At 37.6% G+C, this 19,033-nt stretch overlaps 1 protein-coding gene across 4 annotated transcripts in view; it reads left to right on the top strand.

The window, feature by feature from the left end:
* The window catches only part of btbd11a (BTB (POZ) domain containing 11a), a 104,882-nt gene that overhangs the window by 5,659 nt on the left and 80,190 nt on the right, over nucleotides 1-19,033 (top strand). For 3 of the 4 annotated variants that reach the window (XM_056749338.1, XM_056749337.1, XM_056749336.1), the window contains exon 1: nucleotides 1,951-3,082. The exons of the other annotated variant lie outside the window; for it this stretch is intronic. In XM_056749338.1, the coding sequence (XP_056605316.1) occupies nucleotides 2,215-3,082 (868 nt within the window). In that variant the 5' untranslated portion in view covers nucleotides 1,951-2,214. Of the gene's footprint in view, nucleotides 1-1,950; nucleotides 3,083-19,033 lie in introns of those variants that run through there. 4 annotated transcript variants of the gene reach the window in all.

Raw genomic sequence — 19,033 nt, 5'->3', positions numbered from 1 at the left:
TAGTCAGGAGCGTCTCCAACCACACAGTCAAGATGATGTGGCTCAAAGATTACATGTATTAGATTCTCAAAGCGTGCTTGTATATAATCATACAATAAAAACTACAAAGAGATTTATTTTCGATCCTCGAAGCTCATTGGCTAAGGCTGCAGTACCCGGATGGGCACATGAGAAGCGACGTGTTGACGCTCGTGTCATTGTGCTTTGTTTTGCTGAAGCAAGATGGCGCTGTTAACGCGTACGTTTGTTAAAACATTGTCCGTCAGAAACTTGACATCTTGCATTCATACTGCATAATGTTGCTTTTTGCTTTCTTTGCGTAGTTTACTGCCCCTTTTCTTTTACTAAGACTAAATTAATTGGACTCTATTCATTTATTAAACTGTACTGATTTGACAGGCACTATTATGACACGTTTAAATATTTAATACACTTTTGTAAACCGATGTAAAATGAACTCTTGCACTATAGGTGTTTTGTTATATTTCTAATTTAACTTTCAAAATGATTCTCTGTGATATCATTTATTTTCTTTTTAAGAGTGTAATATGGCACTATTCATAAAAGTAATACAAAATGAACAGTAGAGAATATGTTAAATACGACCAGACACAGATCTTAGTATTTGTAATATGGTAAACATACTTTGTCCATACAGTATATTAGACAAATAAGGAAATCTGTAGAGCTATGTATAATAACACGCTTATTAATAATAGCAAATTACTCATTGTTCGTCCTTTCATCATGAAAAATAGTTTCTTTGCATTATAATATGGAGTCATATAAGAAGAATGATACAGTATGTCGATTATGTATACCTAATGTATAGCATACTGCTGCCCTTTGCGTTTCCAGGCAACAGACAATCATGGAAGATGTAAAGAAGGACATTTTCTGTTTCTAGACCGCTGCTCAATGAACTCTACTTATCTAAGGTAATGCAAATATGTTGGATGGATAAAAGTTAGACTTAATATATCATACTTTGAAAAGGATATTTTGTTCAAGACCAACAAAACTTTTTATTTATATTTGTAGATAGCTTAATATATTTATATTGTCTAACAATTATCATGAATTGGCAAACAATCAGGTCAAACCTGTTTTACATGAGTCCTATTTTATGGAGTTTTTGTAATATCAGTAAGTTAACTGTGTGGTTAAGATGCAGAAAATACTAATCTATGGCCTCTAGATGGCGCTAAATACAAACTATTTCATCATGACACCAACTGTTGCTTTCTATGCATTGGGCCTTGTGTGTAATAATGTATTCCCCTTATAGAAAACGGATACAAATTCAATGTTTTTGTGTATTTCAGTGCGAAATATTTTCAACGCTTCTCAAATAATTGCTCGATTTGGATGGTTTAGATGGCTTGAGACGGATGAAAGATTGGGAGGTAGTGCAGGAAAGTGCTTTGAACTGAAAATGTTCATTTTTTATCATTTAGTAAACATCCTCTGGCTAAGAGAGAAGGGTGATGATATAATAGTCCATTTCGATTTTGGCCTATTGGTGCGTTAACAACAAACAGGGAGCATTGCGCACTTGTAACTATTAGAAAGTATGAGGATTTGTTAAATATAAAAAACAGTTCCATTTTTAATAATTATCAAAAGGGTCCACAGATAAGTGACCCAGAGCAATATCCAGTTGTCTGCACAAATTCAAAGCTGTATACGTTCCTGAAAAAAACATATATAGTAGATGATAAGCGCACCAGCTATTTGAGTATACCAGATGACCAAATGCCGCAACAGAGGAAAGGTAACTAGGGCTTTCTGTCCTCCCGTCTGTAGTTTTTGCGCAATTTGATTGGCCGTAATTTAATCTCTATCTACATAGCTTCAGCATCGTATATGTATTTTATAAGCAAAGTCCCTCCTCGTAGGAGTGGTTTATTTGCATTGCCCCTCCCTTTATGAGTGGTTTTGCAGGCAGTATGCAGTGGTCGTTGAAGACGTTCGGAGATCTCAAATTACGCACAAGAAGTTGGAGCAGAGGCGCGCACTGGATACATTTCCCCAGACTTATCCAAACCAGTGAACAACCTGTCGCGGTGCGTCCTTTAAAATTAAGAATCGTCAATAAAATTTAACTAGGCGGTTATACATTCCTTCACTGCGCGTTGGAGAGGGTGCGTCACTGGAACGTTTTGGGTATTCTTTAAAACACCAGGCACAAGCCTAACATTATGAGGTGCAGCCATGGCAGGGAAGAGTAAGACTCCTGCGAGGACGCTGGAGGATTTAACGCTCGATTCCGGTTATGGTGGAGCGGCGGATTCCTTCAGGTCGTCCAGCGTGTCACTCTGTTGCTCCGACACGCATCTGTCGTACGCGCATGGGGGCAACTGCTGGCATCTGACGGAATCCATGCACAGCAGACACAACAGTTTGGACACGGTCAACACCGTCCTGGCGGAAGACACGGAGATCTTGGAGTTCTCGGGCCAGTGCGCCAAACTGCCCGAGCTGGAGGAGGACGTGCCGTGGAGTCTCGGAGAGGTGGAAGGCGCGCTGCGCAAAGACGAGGAGCTGTGCGTGGGAAACGCGTCGCGGGAAATCCTGGCCAAACTCTCCGCTTTGGTCAGCCGTGCGCTGGTGAGGATTGCCAGGGAAGCTCAGCGCTTGAGTCTTCGCTACGCAAGATGCACCAAACACGAGATCCAGAGCGCGATCAAGATGGTCCTGTCGTGGACCATCTCCGTGAACTGCATCACTGCGGCTCTCAGCGCGCTGTCGCTTTACAACATGAGCACCGGTGATAAGTTCAGCCGGGGTAAGTCTGCCCGATGCGGACTCGTCTTCTCCGTGGGAAAGTTCTTCAGGTGGATGGTGGATAGCCGGGTGGCTTTGCGCATCCACGAGCACGCGGCGATATACCTGAGCGCTTGTATGGAGAGCCTCTTCAGGGAGGTGTTCAGCCGCGTGCAGAGGAGCGCGCTGGTCGAGAAAGAGAATGGAGTCCCAAAGTTTACGGTGGAGTCCCTGGAACAGGCCATCAATAATGATTCAGAGCTTTGGGGGCTTTTGCAGCCGTACCAGCACCTCATTTGTGGCAAGAATGCAACCGGTAAATATTACTTGTTCTATAATATTTAGTCTAAATCGTAGTTTCCTTTGACTCATTCCGTTTAATCAGTCATAGGTTCATGCTGGCATTAAGCATTATTATGCTGTAGCCAATATAAAAAAAACCTCACTGCATTATTTGCAAAATTTTCTGGGAAATATTTGAAATACCTTCAATAACATCCCTGCAGAATGTTTCTTTTCAACCTTATTTATGTAGACACTGTAACAGGTGCATTCACAATGGTAAACGCATCACACCGTGTCCTGCAGTAAAAACCCCAACCTGTTGAAATAACCTGGTGTTTCCTGCCAGTGACCTCTTATTCTGATGGCATAATCAAAGACTCTAATTTGAACCGTTGTGAGGTTCCCAAAAGTGATTATCAACCATGCATCGGGAGTCGTAGAGATCACTTTAGATTCAGATTCATATGTTTATTGGTTGAACTTGAGCTTCATAAAGATGTATGAGTCTTTATACGTGTGACGCAACTTCACGAATTGACACAAGTGTTGTGCATCATCACAGCTTTCCGCGAGAGTCTGAAACGATGAGCAGATGGAGAGGCGATGAGATGATAAATTAAGGAACAGAGCAGCATTTCCGTCTTCACATTCCTTGAATTATTAACACCGTCTACTGCAGTGATTTGTTATAGCTGCCCTATAAGCATGCGTTTTTTGCTCATCAGAGTAAAGTTATCTATGAGTTCTTCATTATTTATTCATTGTTCAGACCAATGCTTTTTTGTTGCAGAAAGTTGTTGAGGTTCTTTAAGTAACAACAGAAAATTTTATTTTTGGATGAAATACTCAGTCTTATGTCATTTCAACGATTATTCTAGTCTGTTTTATGTGGAAATCAAGAACTTTTAAAGAGATACTTCGCCCAAATATTAAAATTCTGTCATCAATAAGGCTACTCACCTTTGAGTTGTTCCAAATCTGGATACATTTTCTTTGTTTGGTGGAACACAGAGAAATATATTTTAAAGAATATTTTGCCCCCAATGTACAAAGAACAATAGTAAAAAACTATAAAATGGTAGTCAAAAGTGCCCCAGAACTGTTTGCATGCCCCAGAATATTCTTCAAAATGTCTTCCTTTGTGTTCAACAGAACGAAATATTTATAAAGTAATTTTTCCTACTATGGGAGTCAATATATAACCAAGATCTGTTTGGTTATAAGCATTCTTCCAAATATCTTTCTCTGTGTTCATCAGAACGAAGAAATCTATACAGATTTGGAACAACTCGAAAGTGAGTAAATGAAGATAGAATTTTGGGGTGAATTTTCCCTTTAAGCTTCACAAACAAAGCAAAGTACCACCATTTTTTAACCCAAATTTATTGTAGAAGACTTGCAGAAGCCTTTGTCTTTCAGAAGCTTGAAACCTGCAGTCCCTATTCATTTCATAACATTCCAAAAAACATTTATTTTTAAAATCTACTGGACAAAATGTTTTTCAAGTTTGGATCAAATGGCTAGCTACTTGTTCTACATTTTGTTTTCTTAATGACCCGTGCAGGATGACACTTCTTTGTATTTGTACCAAATTGTGCCATGTCAATGTTTTCCTCTTTAAGAGATTTGGAATTGTCATCACTACCATATTTCCAACGCTAAACTGCTGTCACATTCTCTGCTTGTTTCAATGTCATTGAGACCTTAAGATGGTTCAATTTTGGACCAAATTGCTGTTGCTTTTGGGAGCTTTTAGGACACAACTGTAATTTCAGCACTGCTTGGCAATCAACTCTTCAATCCCCTTGTACTGAAAGTACCCCAAGTAACAAGTTTGCCAGACCATAGATATGTTTGTTAGTAACTAATTTGTCTGAATCGAATGATGCATAAAAGCTTCTGTTCTCTGATTAGCTCAGTTTCCCAACATGTTCTCGGTTTCCCTCTTTCTGTTCATGCTCGGCTTCCCACTTGTCTACAATTGCCCAAAAGCTCTCCGACGGTGTTTATGTGACTTGTGTTTATGGTCAATTTTCTATGGCTCTGACCAGCTGGGTTGAATATCGACAGGCTTAATTGACAGACCTATTATAAGAATAATGTTCTTTGACTTCAAAAGAAAAAGAAAGTAAGAAAGAAAAGGAGAAACGGAATGGACAAAATGAAAAGACGACAGTGTAGAGATGAGTGAAGAAGGTCAGGAAGGTTAATAAAGCGTGGCAGAAAAGATGAATGACTCAAAGATGAGATGGCGAAATGAGAAAGTTGGAAGAAGATTAGCACAGAGACACCGATATTGGGATGAAAGAGCGGTGAGAGGGTTTCGTCTCTGATGTGGGAGGTAGAAATCTGAGAGCTAATGCAAAATAAAACTCATCGAGTCCCAGATAAGCCAAGAAAATGAAATTTTAGTCTGTGATGTGAAGGATTTGTTGCCTCTTCTAAAAAAATTGCGTCTGCTCAATTTTGAGCAGCGTATGAGGCGTCCCACCGCATATATTATTGATGTATAGTTCGTGTTGCGCCTCGATTTGATGTAATTTGTTTTTCATGAGTTGCTGACAGCAGTCATTTTGCTTGCTGCTTGTCATGCATATATAAGCTAGACATCACTCACATAATGTGTCCCCTAAGACGCCTCAACAGTGAGAGCTAGTCTCACCACCTAATGTTCTTGTGAAATGTTGCTTCAGGGACTTTGAATCATCTCAATGCCGATGTAGCAAACAGTCGGCCGGCTTTAATGCAGCTTGTAAAATCTTTAACGTATTGTGTACAATGTATGGCAGATTTAGACCAGACAGAGACAAAGTAGTGATTTTGGTGATTCAGTGTGAAACAGCCTCGATTTAAGATATTACCTCTCAAGATTAACCTTAAGAATTCTATAAATAACAAAGCAAAATGTTAAACTTTTTCCAAAGCTAACTTTCCCAACTAAAATGGGAAAGGTGAAAAACTCATCAATGCACTTTTGGGGTGTTATCCCGAATGGTTTATTTGTAGTGCATGCATTGCTAGGCAGTTGCCCTGTGGTTGCTAAGCTCTTGTGATTGGTGATTTATATAATTGGGTAATATAAATTGATATGAATATAATTTAATACAATTAATTAAGTTATATTATATAACAGCCGATCTGTGAGGAAGAAACACAGATCGGAAGTTAAGTTCGAGACAGGAGCATGCGTCCGGTGAAACCGTCTGTACATTATTAATTTGTTATAGTGTAACTTGTGGTAGAGATTAAACATTTATATCCTATATTTCAAACAACAACCTGTTCAAAACAGCCTAACTAAACTACCCACTATTGTTGCAGTCTTGTGGTTAACAGCGATTGGTATCTCATAATTGAATTGGTTGTGTGTATACAGTAGCTAAAAACATTACCCCCACGCTATGTTCTCGAAAAGCTTGACCTCTTGGCTTTGTGTCGAAACTCCATTTCTTTCCAATTTTGGCAAACCTTCATTAGCAATTACAGTATATGGCCAAAAGTATGTGAAAACCCTCTTTTAATTAACAGGCTTTGCTGTTATATTAACATCTACTGCTCTGGGAACATAAAATCATACAGCCATACAATCTCATTAGACAAACATTGCCTCCACAAAATCCATTAAACATCAACCCCACTGAGCACCTTTGGGATGAACTGGAGTGTTGAATGGCTGCCAGGCTCCATCACCCAACATCAGTGTCTGACCTCACCGATGACCCAAACTGATGCTTCAACATCTAGAGGAAAACTTTCCAAAAAGTGTAAACCCTGATGTAGGCTCAGCTTACAGGGCCTATAAGAAGGAAATCACAAATAAGATTTATTTAACCCTTGCATGCATTGAGGTCCCTAGGAAAATGTGCACTGTCTATTCAAGTGGACATCTGAACATCCCTGTATAACACTCCCTTAGAGCTCAAAAATAGCCTTTTTTCTCCTTGACAGTAATGCGATTAAATGGGGAGCAAATGAAAACTTCCTCAAGTGCAGAATTTCTTCTGAGAAAGGACCATAAAATCTCGCAAATCTCTCCACTATAGTTTTAGAAGAGATGTCAATAACTGTGCTAAGATTTGCCACGTTTCCAGGTGAAAGTCAATATTTTGTTTTATGATATTTAAAGTTTCTATCCGAAAGCAGTTTATTTTAGCTATTTATTCTACATTGCGTCAAGTATGAAGTTGAATCGTTGAATCATTCAATTTTTATCAATGTGTTACTCTTTAATGAATAGCCTACCTTTGAAGGAGTAGTTTACCTTCAAAATAAAAATTCTGTCATCATTTACACACCCTCCTAATTTCAAACCGGTTTCACTTTCCTTTTGTCTGCAGAATACAAGAGAAGATATTTTGAAAAATGTCAGTAAGAGAACAGCACTGCCCCCATTCACTTCTATTGTAACCATGCAAGTGAATGGGGGGCTGTCAACATTATTCAAATTATCTTTTGTATTCTGCAGAAGAAACGATGACAGAGTAAATGATGACAGAATTTTCATGTATTAAATGTATTTAAATCGCTTGTTTTCTTTGTTCTCTTCTTTGTAAATAATCTGATCTCTTTTCTAGTGACTTAATTTGGCTTAGTTGAGGTTTCATAAATTTGGCACGTATGGCAACCTTCTTTTCAAAATCTTTTGTAAAATTTATGAAACCGAACCAATTGAAACATTAAGATGCAACAAGACTTTATCTAGATCAACATTTCGACAAAGTTGATAGTTGATTAAAACGCAAATTAAACCTCCCATGGGAAACTCCTGATCTTTGACAGAGCACCTCCAAGCCATAACATTTTCTCCAGATACATACTTTTGGCCATGTACTATAGTACTTTGGCTTGATTTATGTGAAATTTCGTCCAGTTCATGATTGCGTCTGCTATGTGAAGCTGGTGTACAATATCAGTGTTGTCTGCTTAGTCAGTGTGCAGGGTGTGATGCCCTCTGAACCCTCTGAAGGATTAAAACGTGGGAATTCTGTTCCAGCAGGTGGCTGATGAGTGTGCGCTGAGCCCACGCCGAGCTCAGGCCGATGTTGAAGCTCTCTGTCAGGCATTAATCTCTGCAGCACTCCCATGCATGAAGCCTGCAATACACATGCCAGCTTTCTCCCACTCCGCAGCAGATAAATCATCCGTAGACCTGTTAACATTTCAAATTAGTTTGATTTTTTGTTTCATAGTTCCGTGTATGAGCTTTGTCTTTTGAAATGCACTTAAAGTAAAATTTCAAGTTCATAAGGTGGTCAGAGATGTTGTAACTGTTTTGTTATAAGCAATTATACTTTTGTGTACAAGCAGTTGTGATTTTATACACTGCATGCGGTGGAGTGCCTGTGACCCATTAATATTAAAGCACACATCTTTGAGCATCGCCTCCAGTATCTGTTGCTTTTACAAAATAATTAATACATAATAAATTACCTTCATAAAATTGAGGTTAATGAAATTGAAAATCTTTAATGTTTTACTGTTATAGCCTTAAATATTTACTAGAATGCTTGGCTACTTTTCATATGAATATATATATGAAATTTTCGTCTATGGAATTGCCAAGGGTATATATTAAATATTTAAGTCAACTATATTTTGTTTTATGTTGTAATTATCAATCAGCATACTCGATAGCATTTTGTTCAATTTAATTCATGTATATACACTCACCTAAAGGATTATAGGAACACCTGTTCAATTTCTCATTAATACAATTATGGTGGTGGTGTATTGGTGTGGGGGATGTTTTCTTGGCACACTTTAGGCCCCTTAGTGCCAATTGGGCATTGTTTAAATGCCACGGCCTACCTTAGCATTGTTTCTGACCATGTCCATCCCTTTATGACCACCATGTACCCATCCTCTGATGGCTACTTCCTGCAGGATAATGCACCATGTCAAAAAGCTCGAATCATTTCATATTGGTTTCTTGAACATGACAATGAGTTCACTGTACTAAACCCACAGTCACCAGATCTCAACCCAATAGAGCATCTTTGGGATGTGGTGGAACTGGAGCTTCGTGCAGCCCACAAATCTCCATCAACTGCAAGATGCTATCCTATCAATATGGGCCAACATTTCTAAAGAATGCTTTCAGCACCTTGTTGAATCAATGCCACGTAGAATTAAGGCAGTTCTGAAGGCGAAAGGGGGTCAAACACTTATTAGGATGGTGTTCCTAATAATCCTTTAGGTGTGTATGTATGTACAGCTAAAGCAGATATTCATATTAAAAAGTATTCATATTAAAAAGTAAAAGTAATCTCTGTTTTACAACGTAGACCGCATCTTTCAATGAGATCTTTGTAGGTCAATGCGGGACGATTCTAAGGGCACTGCAGATATGATTTTAATCTCTTCCTCGTGTTTGCTGCAGTCACGTTTAAACATCTTCACTGGAGCATGTTGCCGGTTATGAATTCTGTGTTTATACATAAGATTATTTTCTCAAATCCCATCTATGTCTTTTCCGCAAGCAGCTGGAACACGAATTTCTAAAGAAGCATCTCATGGTAGACTAACTTGTGTCTGTGAATGCTTTTTGATGTGACTCGCAGAATAAAAGGTGTTGAAACCTGTTCAGCTGTGTCGAGGCAGTGTTCCCCATTATTAACAGACTGTTTCCTCAAAATCTTGCGCAAATGTGTCTGAGAGAAACAAAAGCCATAATGTAGCAGGTTTGTTTGTTGTCTGGGAACATCAGGAGGGCTTTACAGTTGTTCTCCAGAAAACATTGTCATGATGATTCTCTCCTTGTCTAGACTTTTATTTAAGATATGGAAGGGAAGTTAACTAGCTGTTTTCCACTGTGTGGCAAATGTTGGAAAGTCTAGTGAGATGTTTGGCTTGACTGACTTTATATGAGTGTTAATGGCTGTTAAATTTTACCTTCAACAGTCAGGAAAGATTATAATGTTATAGCCAATGGAGTGGTTTTCCCACGAAAATAAAATTCTCTCATAATTGACGTACTCTGATATTGTCCCAGATGTACAACTTATTTTTCTGTTCACTACAAATAATTATTTAATATTAATTACCACACTCGTATGCGCTTTTTTGTTCATTTTGCTAAATAAGTTAAAATATGAATCCTTTTCTTACATACACCTGTTGCTTTGCTTCACTTTTAAAGTGACAGTTTACCCAAAAATGTAAATTCTGTCATCATTTACTCACCTTCTTGTCATTTCAAACCTGTATGACTCTTTCTTCTCCAGAATACAAAAGAAGATGTAGAAGAATGTCGGTATTGTACATACACAAAACCAATACAAGTCAATGGGTACTGCTTTTGTTATCCCTTTACCTTTGAGTCTTTTGGATTACTTTATTGATGGATACACATGCTTTTTGGAGTAAAAAGTGGAGACGAGGGTTGGCTATTCTGTTGGTATTCCACATAAAAGAGAAAATATTTCCAAATATTTCTGAAAAAAGTGAAATGGTTGAATAAAGGTTGAGCTCCAAAGAGTTAAACGTTTATGTGTTTTTTCTTTCTATTTGTCCGTTTTATATTACCGCAGTCTCGGGTCATTATAAATAGTTGTATGGCAAAGGGTTGGTAAAACACTTCTAGTGTGACGGGTTGAGAACGGCATGAGAGTGAGCAAATAATGACAGTATTTTATGGTGAACTACTGTTTTTCTTTACAGTTTCTTGTTATTTTGAAACATGGCCCGTAGTCATTCTTCAAGCTCTGTGCATCATTTATTTCATATTCCTCTGACTAACTTTTGCATTATTCAAATGAACTGTTACAGTGTCGCCATCATTTTGTGTCTCCGATTTTGGTGATGCGAAACCCATTAAAAAAGACTCTGACCCATTTGAGGTGCCATTAGAAAGATGCTGCTCTGTGGGAAGTTAATGAACGACTTTGTTGTCATAAAATACATACAAGTGCATTAAGCATCTGCGGGGCTTAGCTCATCTTGTCATAAAATCTTCTAATTCAGCCTCTGATCTGGATGAGCACAGGTGCATATTATGTCATATTTTTAATTCTCTAAATTAAATGCATAGTAAATGCATCCGTTGATTTGTAGGTTGGTCGCATAACTGTGTTTTTCATTCCTTATGATAGTCAAAATTTATCTCGACCGTGCATTTTGATCCCTTGTTTCTCAGGAATTTCCCATCTGTAGTTTAGATGCGACTGGAAATGGAAAAAAAATTGGCCCTTTTTTCACTTGTGGCGTAATGCACAGGCATTTTCTGTCTTCTTGTTTAGTGTACTTTTACTTTGAAACATGCAATTTACAGCCTGCACACAGTGAATGTGCAGGTGAAATCATGTAGGGTCCGCGTGATCTTAACTGAGCAAGTTATCAGATAAACTTGTAATGCCCAAGTACATGAGGTTTTAATTTGTATGGCTTGATATTTATGTTTAGATGGGTTGGGTTAAGCCGTTCAGGTCACCGTAATGCCTTCAGAATGATGTTCAGAAGAGCAGCGATTTTTACACAAACAAGGTTTAAAATGGGAATCATATTGATTCGTAAAGAGCTTTTCCGTCACTGTTTTTCTAGGGCAAGAAAGAAGCTATATTCTTTAACGCTATGCTATATTATCTATATTAACGCTATGCTATATTAACGTATACATTATGCATACGTTATGCTTTTAAAACAAAAAAAATTCTGGGCCACAGTTGTTTGCATAAAAAAATAAATGTGGTTTTCAACAAACAAGACAAGGAAAGCTGAATAGTTAAAGCATAATGCTTTATAATATTTGCATTTGAATTATTGCATTCGGTTGTTGGATCATTTGTAAGTTCAGTTCTTAATTTCCTCCGACGGTGATTGTGAATCACAGCATTGCAGTCTGGAGCTGTTTGACACAATGGCCATCTGGATTGACAAGGAAAACTCATCTCACAATTACACTGGATTGATTAGTTTTATCTGTTTTGTTTAAGTACTTTGAGAAACAGCATTTAAAGAGTTTTAATCATTAGAAACCATTTCAAAAATCAAACAAATCCATATGAGGCTAACTTTTTGTTCATAACACACCCAAAAGTCATATCTATTCACACAAATTCGGGGTACTTTTCATATCCAGCATATTTGCCGGGCTTTACATGTTCTGTGGGTCCGCCCTTCTGTCATGGACGTTAAGTTGTAATTAACCGTTTCAAAGGGCCACCCGCTCTATTCTCAGAGATCTACTAATTACTGTTTTGTTGGCAGTCCCTGCAGAGAAGAGGAGAATCCACAGAAACTGGTAAAATAAAACTGCGTCTTTCGCTCGGTCCGCGCCGGAAGGATCTAAACAATTAGTTGACTTGGCAAGATGGAAACGGTGGCAAAGGGCTTTTTGGGTTAGCTGACATGAGTTCAGTCGTACATGTGCTGCGTGTATGAAATCCAAGTTTGAAGAGCAGTTAGCCAGTTTTTCTCACTTTCTAAGACTTTCAAGTCAGCATGAAATTATGTCAAGCTTATTTTTCATAGCGCTTTTTACAGTTTGCTTTCAAAAGCAGCTGTGAAAACATGTCGTGAAACGGATTATAAATATGGTCATAATAATTCATAAAGAAATGAAAGCGAAGGGAAAAATATATAGTATGTGTAAACATGAAAATGATCAAATACATTAAACATAACATGATAATATAGCAAATTCTTCTAAAGATGCACACTAGCAACACAATCTGTATGAATAATTGAATGTGGGTTGTTTGTCATACTGAATATATTCACTGCTCTTAAGTATGTATGTTAAATTTCATGAATCTGTTTAAGTGGTATGTCTGTAGATTTTTATAGGACTGATAATTCATTGCTCTATTAAGGATGCGTCTGTGCAATGGAATAATTTGTGGCATGCTTGATCTGCTGGTTTTATTTCTTTGCAGCATTTATCTGGTTGAACCTGCTCTCGTGCTATCTGGAACCAACACCGTTATGCTTTGGGGTGGACAGGTCTGAACCTGTGCTTAACTGTAGTGGGAATGAGAACGAAAGCCCTCAAGGTCATCTGTCATCTCAGTCTATATCACATCACTTATGTACTTCTGTTAGCGTCGTTCCGCCCACCCTCTCCATCATACATACATACATACATACATGCATGTGCACATGCAAATACTGTTATGCTGCATACTTGTGCACGCACATGCACTTATTTCGACCTCCTGAAGAGAGACGCAAACACATGCATTCTGTTAACTCACACTCCCACAAACAGGCTGCGTGTGCCATAGCAACAGAAACAAGTCTTACAGCTTTGCTTCTCTGCAGTGTGACTTTTGCTCTCTTTTGCAAAAATCATCCTTATCCGTTTTTTTTTGCCACCCCCACTGGGAACTCCCTATATGTGTACCATTAATCTATTTTTATTTCCCTGGGGCTTTCTGAAAAACGTTTCATTATATGTCTCTTCTGTATCACAAACAGAAATGCAACATCAGCAGGGACTCGTAATCTGTTACTTTACACAGCCGGGCGTTGACGGCCAAGTGGTCTGAGATTCTTAACCCTCGGTGTCAAAACCCAATAACATGTACCACGATGCAATTTACCATCTAGCCTAACTCCTGAGAAAAGAGGCTTTAGGAAGAATCATCTACCTCACCCTTTGTAAGAGAGAGTCGTATTTCAATAATCTTTCGTTTTACCTTCAAGAGACTTGAAGATCTCACCTTGCTTACATACAGTTATGACTTCATCTAGCTTCAGCATTGAAATCTCTTCAATATGGACCACTCTTGTAGCGGTGCTGAGATTGCGCTTGGCCCCCCTCACGGCTGTATTCTCCTGCCAGGTAATATGAAACAAAGAAAAGATTTAGCCTTTATCCCAGAGTCTTTAGTCTTCAATGGTCAAATCTTCTTGTGTTAAAGGGCTTTCTTCTGTTAGGAAGCAAACAACATCCGCCCCCCCATTGACTTCCTTTGTATGAAACATTTCTCAAAATATTGTTTGTGTTCCTCTGAAGAAAGAGTCATATTCAGGTTTGTAAAGACATGAGGTTCAATACTTGATGGCAGAATTTTTAATCTCTTTAAAGCTGCAGTCTAATGTTGCCGCGGTATTGCTATCTCTGTTCAAAACGTTAATTTGCAGGTTATTTTACATACTTGGGTTGAAGTCAAATGATGTAAATTGACATTTTGCGTGAAATCTTACCCAACTTATAAGTCATTGTAATATTTACTTTGTGAAACAAGGGAAGGGAAGGAGATTTTCAGGAGACTTTTTTTTAACAAATTTTTTACTTTTTTTAGGACTATTAATAAATGAATTTTGTTCATCTTTAACCAAATAAAGTTACAGATTGCAACTCGTAGCCTTGCTATAGCCCAGCAGATTTGGTTTATAAATAAATAAAGATAAAACGGAATCTAGAGATGTGCTCCGAATATCTGAATGCAACAGAGAATATATATTAAATAAATAAAAAACAGTAAGAGAGGGATAGATTGCCCAAAATAGCGTTCATTTTTTCAGAAAAGTCAAATTCTCATTCATGATGTCAATTGAGGCTGGGGTTTCATCCTATGGTTTTTTTGAGCACAGCCCACAGTCTTTTTCTGTTAGGTCTATGAATATATGATATAGTGTATATAGTACAATAGGAAATATATAATGTAGTGTATATATAGTGTTAAGTATAGTACAGTACGAAATATAAAATATAGAATGTATAGTGTATAGAATAGTATAACACAAAATATATGATAAAGGAAATATATGATAAATTATACACAGTGCACAGTAGAGTACAGTATGTAATATATAGTATAAAGTATGGTATGGTATAGTATAATATGAAATTTATGATGTAGTAAATACAGTCGATAGTGTAGTAAAGGACAGTACAGTGCAGTATTAAATATATACTATTGTGTTTATATAGTGTATAGTATAATATGAAATATATAATATAGTATAGTATAGTATAGAATAGAAAGAAATATATGATAAAGTATATACAGTGCACGGTATAGTATATTAAGAAATCTTTAATATAGCATATATTGTCTATTATAGTATATTATTAAATATATAAGATGGTATATATAGTGTATAGTATAAAATCCTATAGTGTAGTATAGCTCTTTAAATGCTCATTTGTGCTATTCCACTTAATTAAAATGGCAGATGAGCAAATGTGAGGTATGAAATAATGTAAATCTGAAAAGATCACCCCATTAAAAGAAGCACAAAGGCTATTGTGTCTGAACTATAAGAAGCTTGCCATTGTGTCTTTCACTCGCTGCTTTGTGTTCTCGCTCGCTCTGTATCTATTTCACTACCTTCAACTCCCTCTTTAATACACCCACTCGCTCTGTTGCTATGGGATCTTCACCTTGTATTATACGCTCTTGAAATCATTAAGTAAGCCATAAATGTATATCCTGCCGGGTTTTAATGTTCACACAAAACCATATGTCACCGCTATATCAACATGTTTCAAACAGCCACTGCCCATTCATTAACACATCTTCATGCTATTGGACCACGTATGGCGTTGAATAAAATTTGAGAGGTATGTTTTAAGAGGTGCATTGTTTTAGAATAACGAGAGGTGCAGACTGAAGGAAAAGCTCATTAAATGATAGCAAAATGCCATCAGTTAGTCTTTTAGCTCCAGTCCTTTCATTGCTGTGGGAATAGTCCAGCTGTTCGGGTGCCTTCCATTGTTTCTCTCATTTATTCTGATGTCAAACCAGATTACGTTCCAGTTTGATCGCCTGCAAACTAATGTGCAGTTAATATTGCAATATTTTACAGTCTGTATATATCGACACTTGTGTGCATCTTTAATTTCATACTATAATTGTTGTTCAGACATTATTTAAAGTCACCTTTCGTTTCGGACCATTAGACAACAAATGCTCTGTAAACACTGCAGGCACTGAGGTGCAGCTTTAATTTTACAGCACAGAGCGCTCTGTAAAAATAGATTTACTCTTCGTGTCTCAAGTTCATTCCAATTCGGACCTGACTGAAAGTAATGGTGTCTGAGTAGGCAAGTTGTTTGGTTTGTAATTAGCCTTTCAATTTTAGCCAGTTTATGCGACTTTGTGAAGTAATAGAGAAACGTGACATCATCGTGTTGATGCGATAATAAACCAATCACAGCGACTGAAGCCCCGCTTTCCATAATGATGTTTGTTAATTATATTTCGCAGTAGCCGCCCTTACATTCAAGCTTTTCTGCCTCAATTCTGCCTCACTTTACAGATTTATTTCATAAAGAAATTAACTCCAACATACAGTATTTGTAAGTTTTTTTTTTCTGTTCTGTTGTTCATTTTGTAATTTTTGAGAGGCACTTTTTCCCTACTTATTTGAAGAAAATTACCCTTTGAAGTTGTTCAATGTATATACCGTAGTAACATACATTCACGTATGGGATATGAATACTTGATCATATGTGAAAATGCTTAAAAAAGGAAGCTTTAAAAAGTGAACCTTTATGAAAAGAAAAATTTTTGTGTACGTGAGATGTGTTTAGATGCTTGCGTCTGTGTGTTGAAAGGAATAAATGTGTTTGCCCTCCAGCTAAATATGTGGGTCTCAGCAACATTTCACCAAGTCAACAGTATCCCATAAGCCCTTTCTGACACTAATGAATTTGTGTATTCTAGCAATGTGTTTGTTTGCAAAGTGTGCGCGTGCATATTTAGTGCTTCATTGATTGACAGCAAACGATGATAAGTCAGCTTTGTGTCACTCATATATGCTAATAAATCAGTCACGTACGTATGCTCAATAACAGCATTACGCTTTGGTGATTGCCCCTATATTTGATTTTAGACATTTCTATCACTATAATTTAATAACTTCAAAGGGAAGCCTCAAGGCTGTGAGAAAGAAGAACAGAAATTAATGTATAATTCATAACCATGCTTTATTGGATAAACACAGCCTTTGACTATACGTCGAGTACGTTTTTATAGAGGTCTTGAATGTTTATTGTCTTAATAATTGTATTTATGTGTATGAACGTTATTCTGAATCCTAGTATCTGTTTCTCGAGTCTGAACTTTATGTGACCTTTTTACTTTCCTAATTGCTGATGCAAGGTCTAGATTTCTCCCGTGCGTTTCCTTCACACTGACATCAGGTTTTCTACGGTCACAACCTGAAGGTGAAAAGTGGATTTTTTTCACCGTTAAGATACTTTATGTATTCCCAGTTTGATATGCAGAGACAGCGATGTGTGGGCTGGCTTCCCTGAGGAATGTAAACACTGTGGCTCTATGGGGCTTTTAAAATGTTACTGTGTTTGAACGGCCCAAACTGCTCAACCAATGGCAACCTGTTTGTAAACAATCATTGGTTTATTAAAGTAACCAAAGTTTTACTTAAGTTCATATTTAGGACAGCTACATAAATCACCACAATTTAGATGTTTATCTTGTCTTGCACCATTTCTACTATAAACATAAATATATCAAACTGTGTAGCTTGATGAAAGGAAATGTGCTATGTTGTGAGCGCTATGTTTCTACAGTAAGTATTTGATTTTTTTGCCTGTTTACAGTGCGTCTCCATGTTTAAAGAAAAGGGTGTACTGTAGCACCTTTATTGTGAGTTTGTTTCAGACAGTCCTCTTTCTCATTCCGTACAGCCCCGCTAATACTGTGTACATGGTGGGAAATATTCCTCATTTGACAGCTCTTGCCCAGTTGGCATCAGCAGGTGTTGCGCTGTGGGTTGTCTTTGTGTGTCAGTTTAGAAATATGCCTGGCGCTCTGGGGTCGTTTCGCAGATCCCCAAACCGGCTTTCATGTTGGCATGCTGAATTGTGTTATGCTTCTATTTTTTGGCATTCGATAAATGCACTCTCTCCCCCCATGTCTCAGAACTGTAAAATTCCAGTCTAGGTGTAGCGGACGCTTACCTCCTCATTTTCACATTTGATGGAGTGTACAGTCCCTTTGCAGCACTTGTCTGAGGCGGCCAATGTATCTGGGTTGAAATGACTGCAGTCTCTGGGGAGGGTGCCATATGTAGAGCTAGAAATCAGTGAAAGTCCTTTAGGACAGAATGCACAGCAGTTGTGTTTATCGATATGTGAAGTTTTTTTCACACTGATGGCACTTATTTCTGTTGGAAAGACTTTTTCTGATTAACGCTAAAGAATTGTTGCATTAATCCATTAAGAGACAATTGTTGCTCAATGAGCCGTTCAGCTATCTCTGCTAATGATGTGAAAACTCTAATCAAACCATCTCTCCTTTGACCACGTCTTTTACAGGCAAAACACATTTGTTTGATATCTTAATGCAAATTAATGCATTAGTCTGAATGGAAATGCCACTATGGCGTTTAATACAACTGAGACATTTAATCATTAAGTGCATTAAAATGTGTTAAACAACAGTGCAGTAGTTAAATTAAAAAGGGACAGTTCAATCCAAAATAAAAACTGTCGTCATCTCAAAACCTGTATGAGACTCTTTCTTCTGTAGAACATAAAAGATATTTGGAGAAATGTCTTGATTGTTTTTGTCCACACAATAGAAGTCAACGGAGGCCAATGCTGCTTGGTTGCCAATGCTCTTCAAAATATCTTCATTTGTGTCCTGCAGGTGATGGCAAGTAAATGACGAAAAACATTTCTTCAAGTACAATTAAAATGTAATCGAGCTTGTAGAAAAACAGTGTAGTAAAGCTGCAATCCATAACTCTTGCCGCAAAGTTGCGATCTCTGTTCCAAACATAAAAGTTGGGGTTACTTTATCTATGTGGTTGGCAACTTATATGACGTTTCCCACACAATCACACAAATGTACCCGACAACCTGGGGTTAAATTAGGCTGACGGTCTCGAAGCAATGTAGGAACCTTATACGCAGTCGCACATTAACCGCATGCGTGCAGAAATCGCATACTTGTTTTTTTGTTGCAGTACCCAGCCGCGCACTGCATATTTTGCTCGGTTGTTTTAACATTTCAAGTCATAATGAGCGGTTTTTGAAGAAAGGTTTGACTTCCAAAGTATGTCATTT

This window comes from Triplophysa dalaica, chromosome 5 (assembly GCF_015846415.1).
Source record: "Triplophysa dalaica isolate WHDGS20190420 chromosome 5, ASM1584641v1, whole genome shotgun sequence".
Lineage (NCBI taxonomy): Eukaryota > Metazoa > Chordata > Actinopteri > Cypriniformes > Nemacheilidae > Triplophysa > Triplophysa dalaica.
This window is presented reverse-complemented; position numbering and strand designations above follow the sequence as displayed.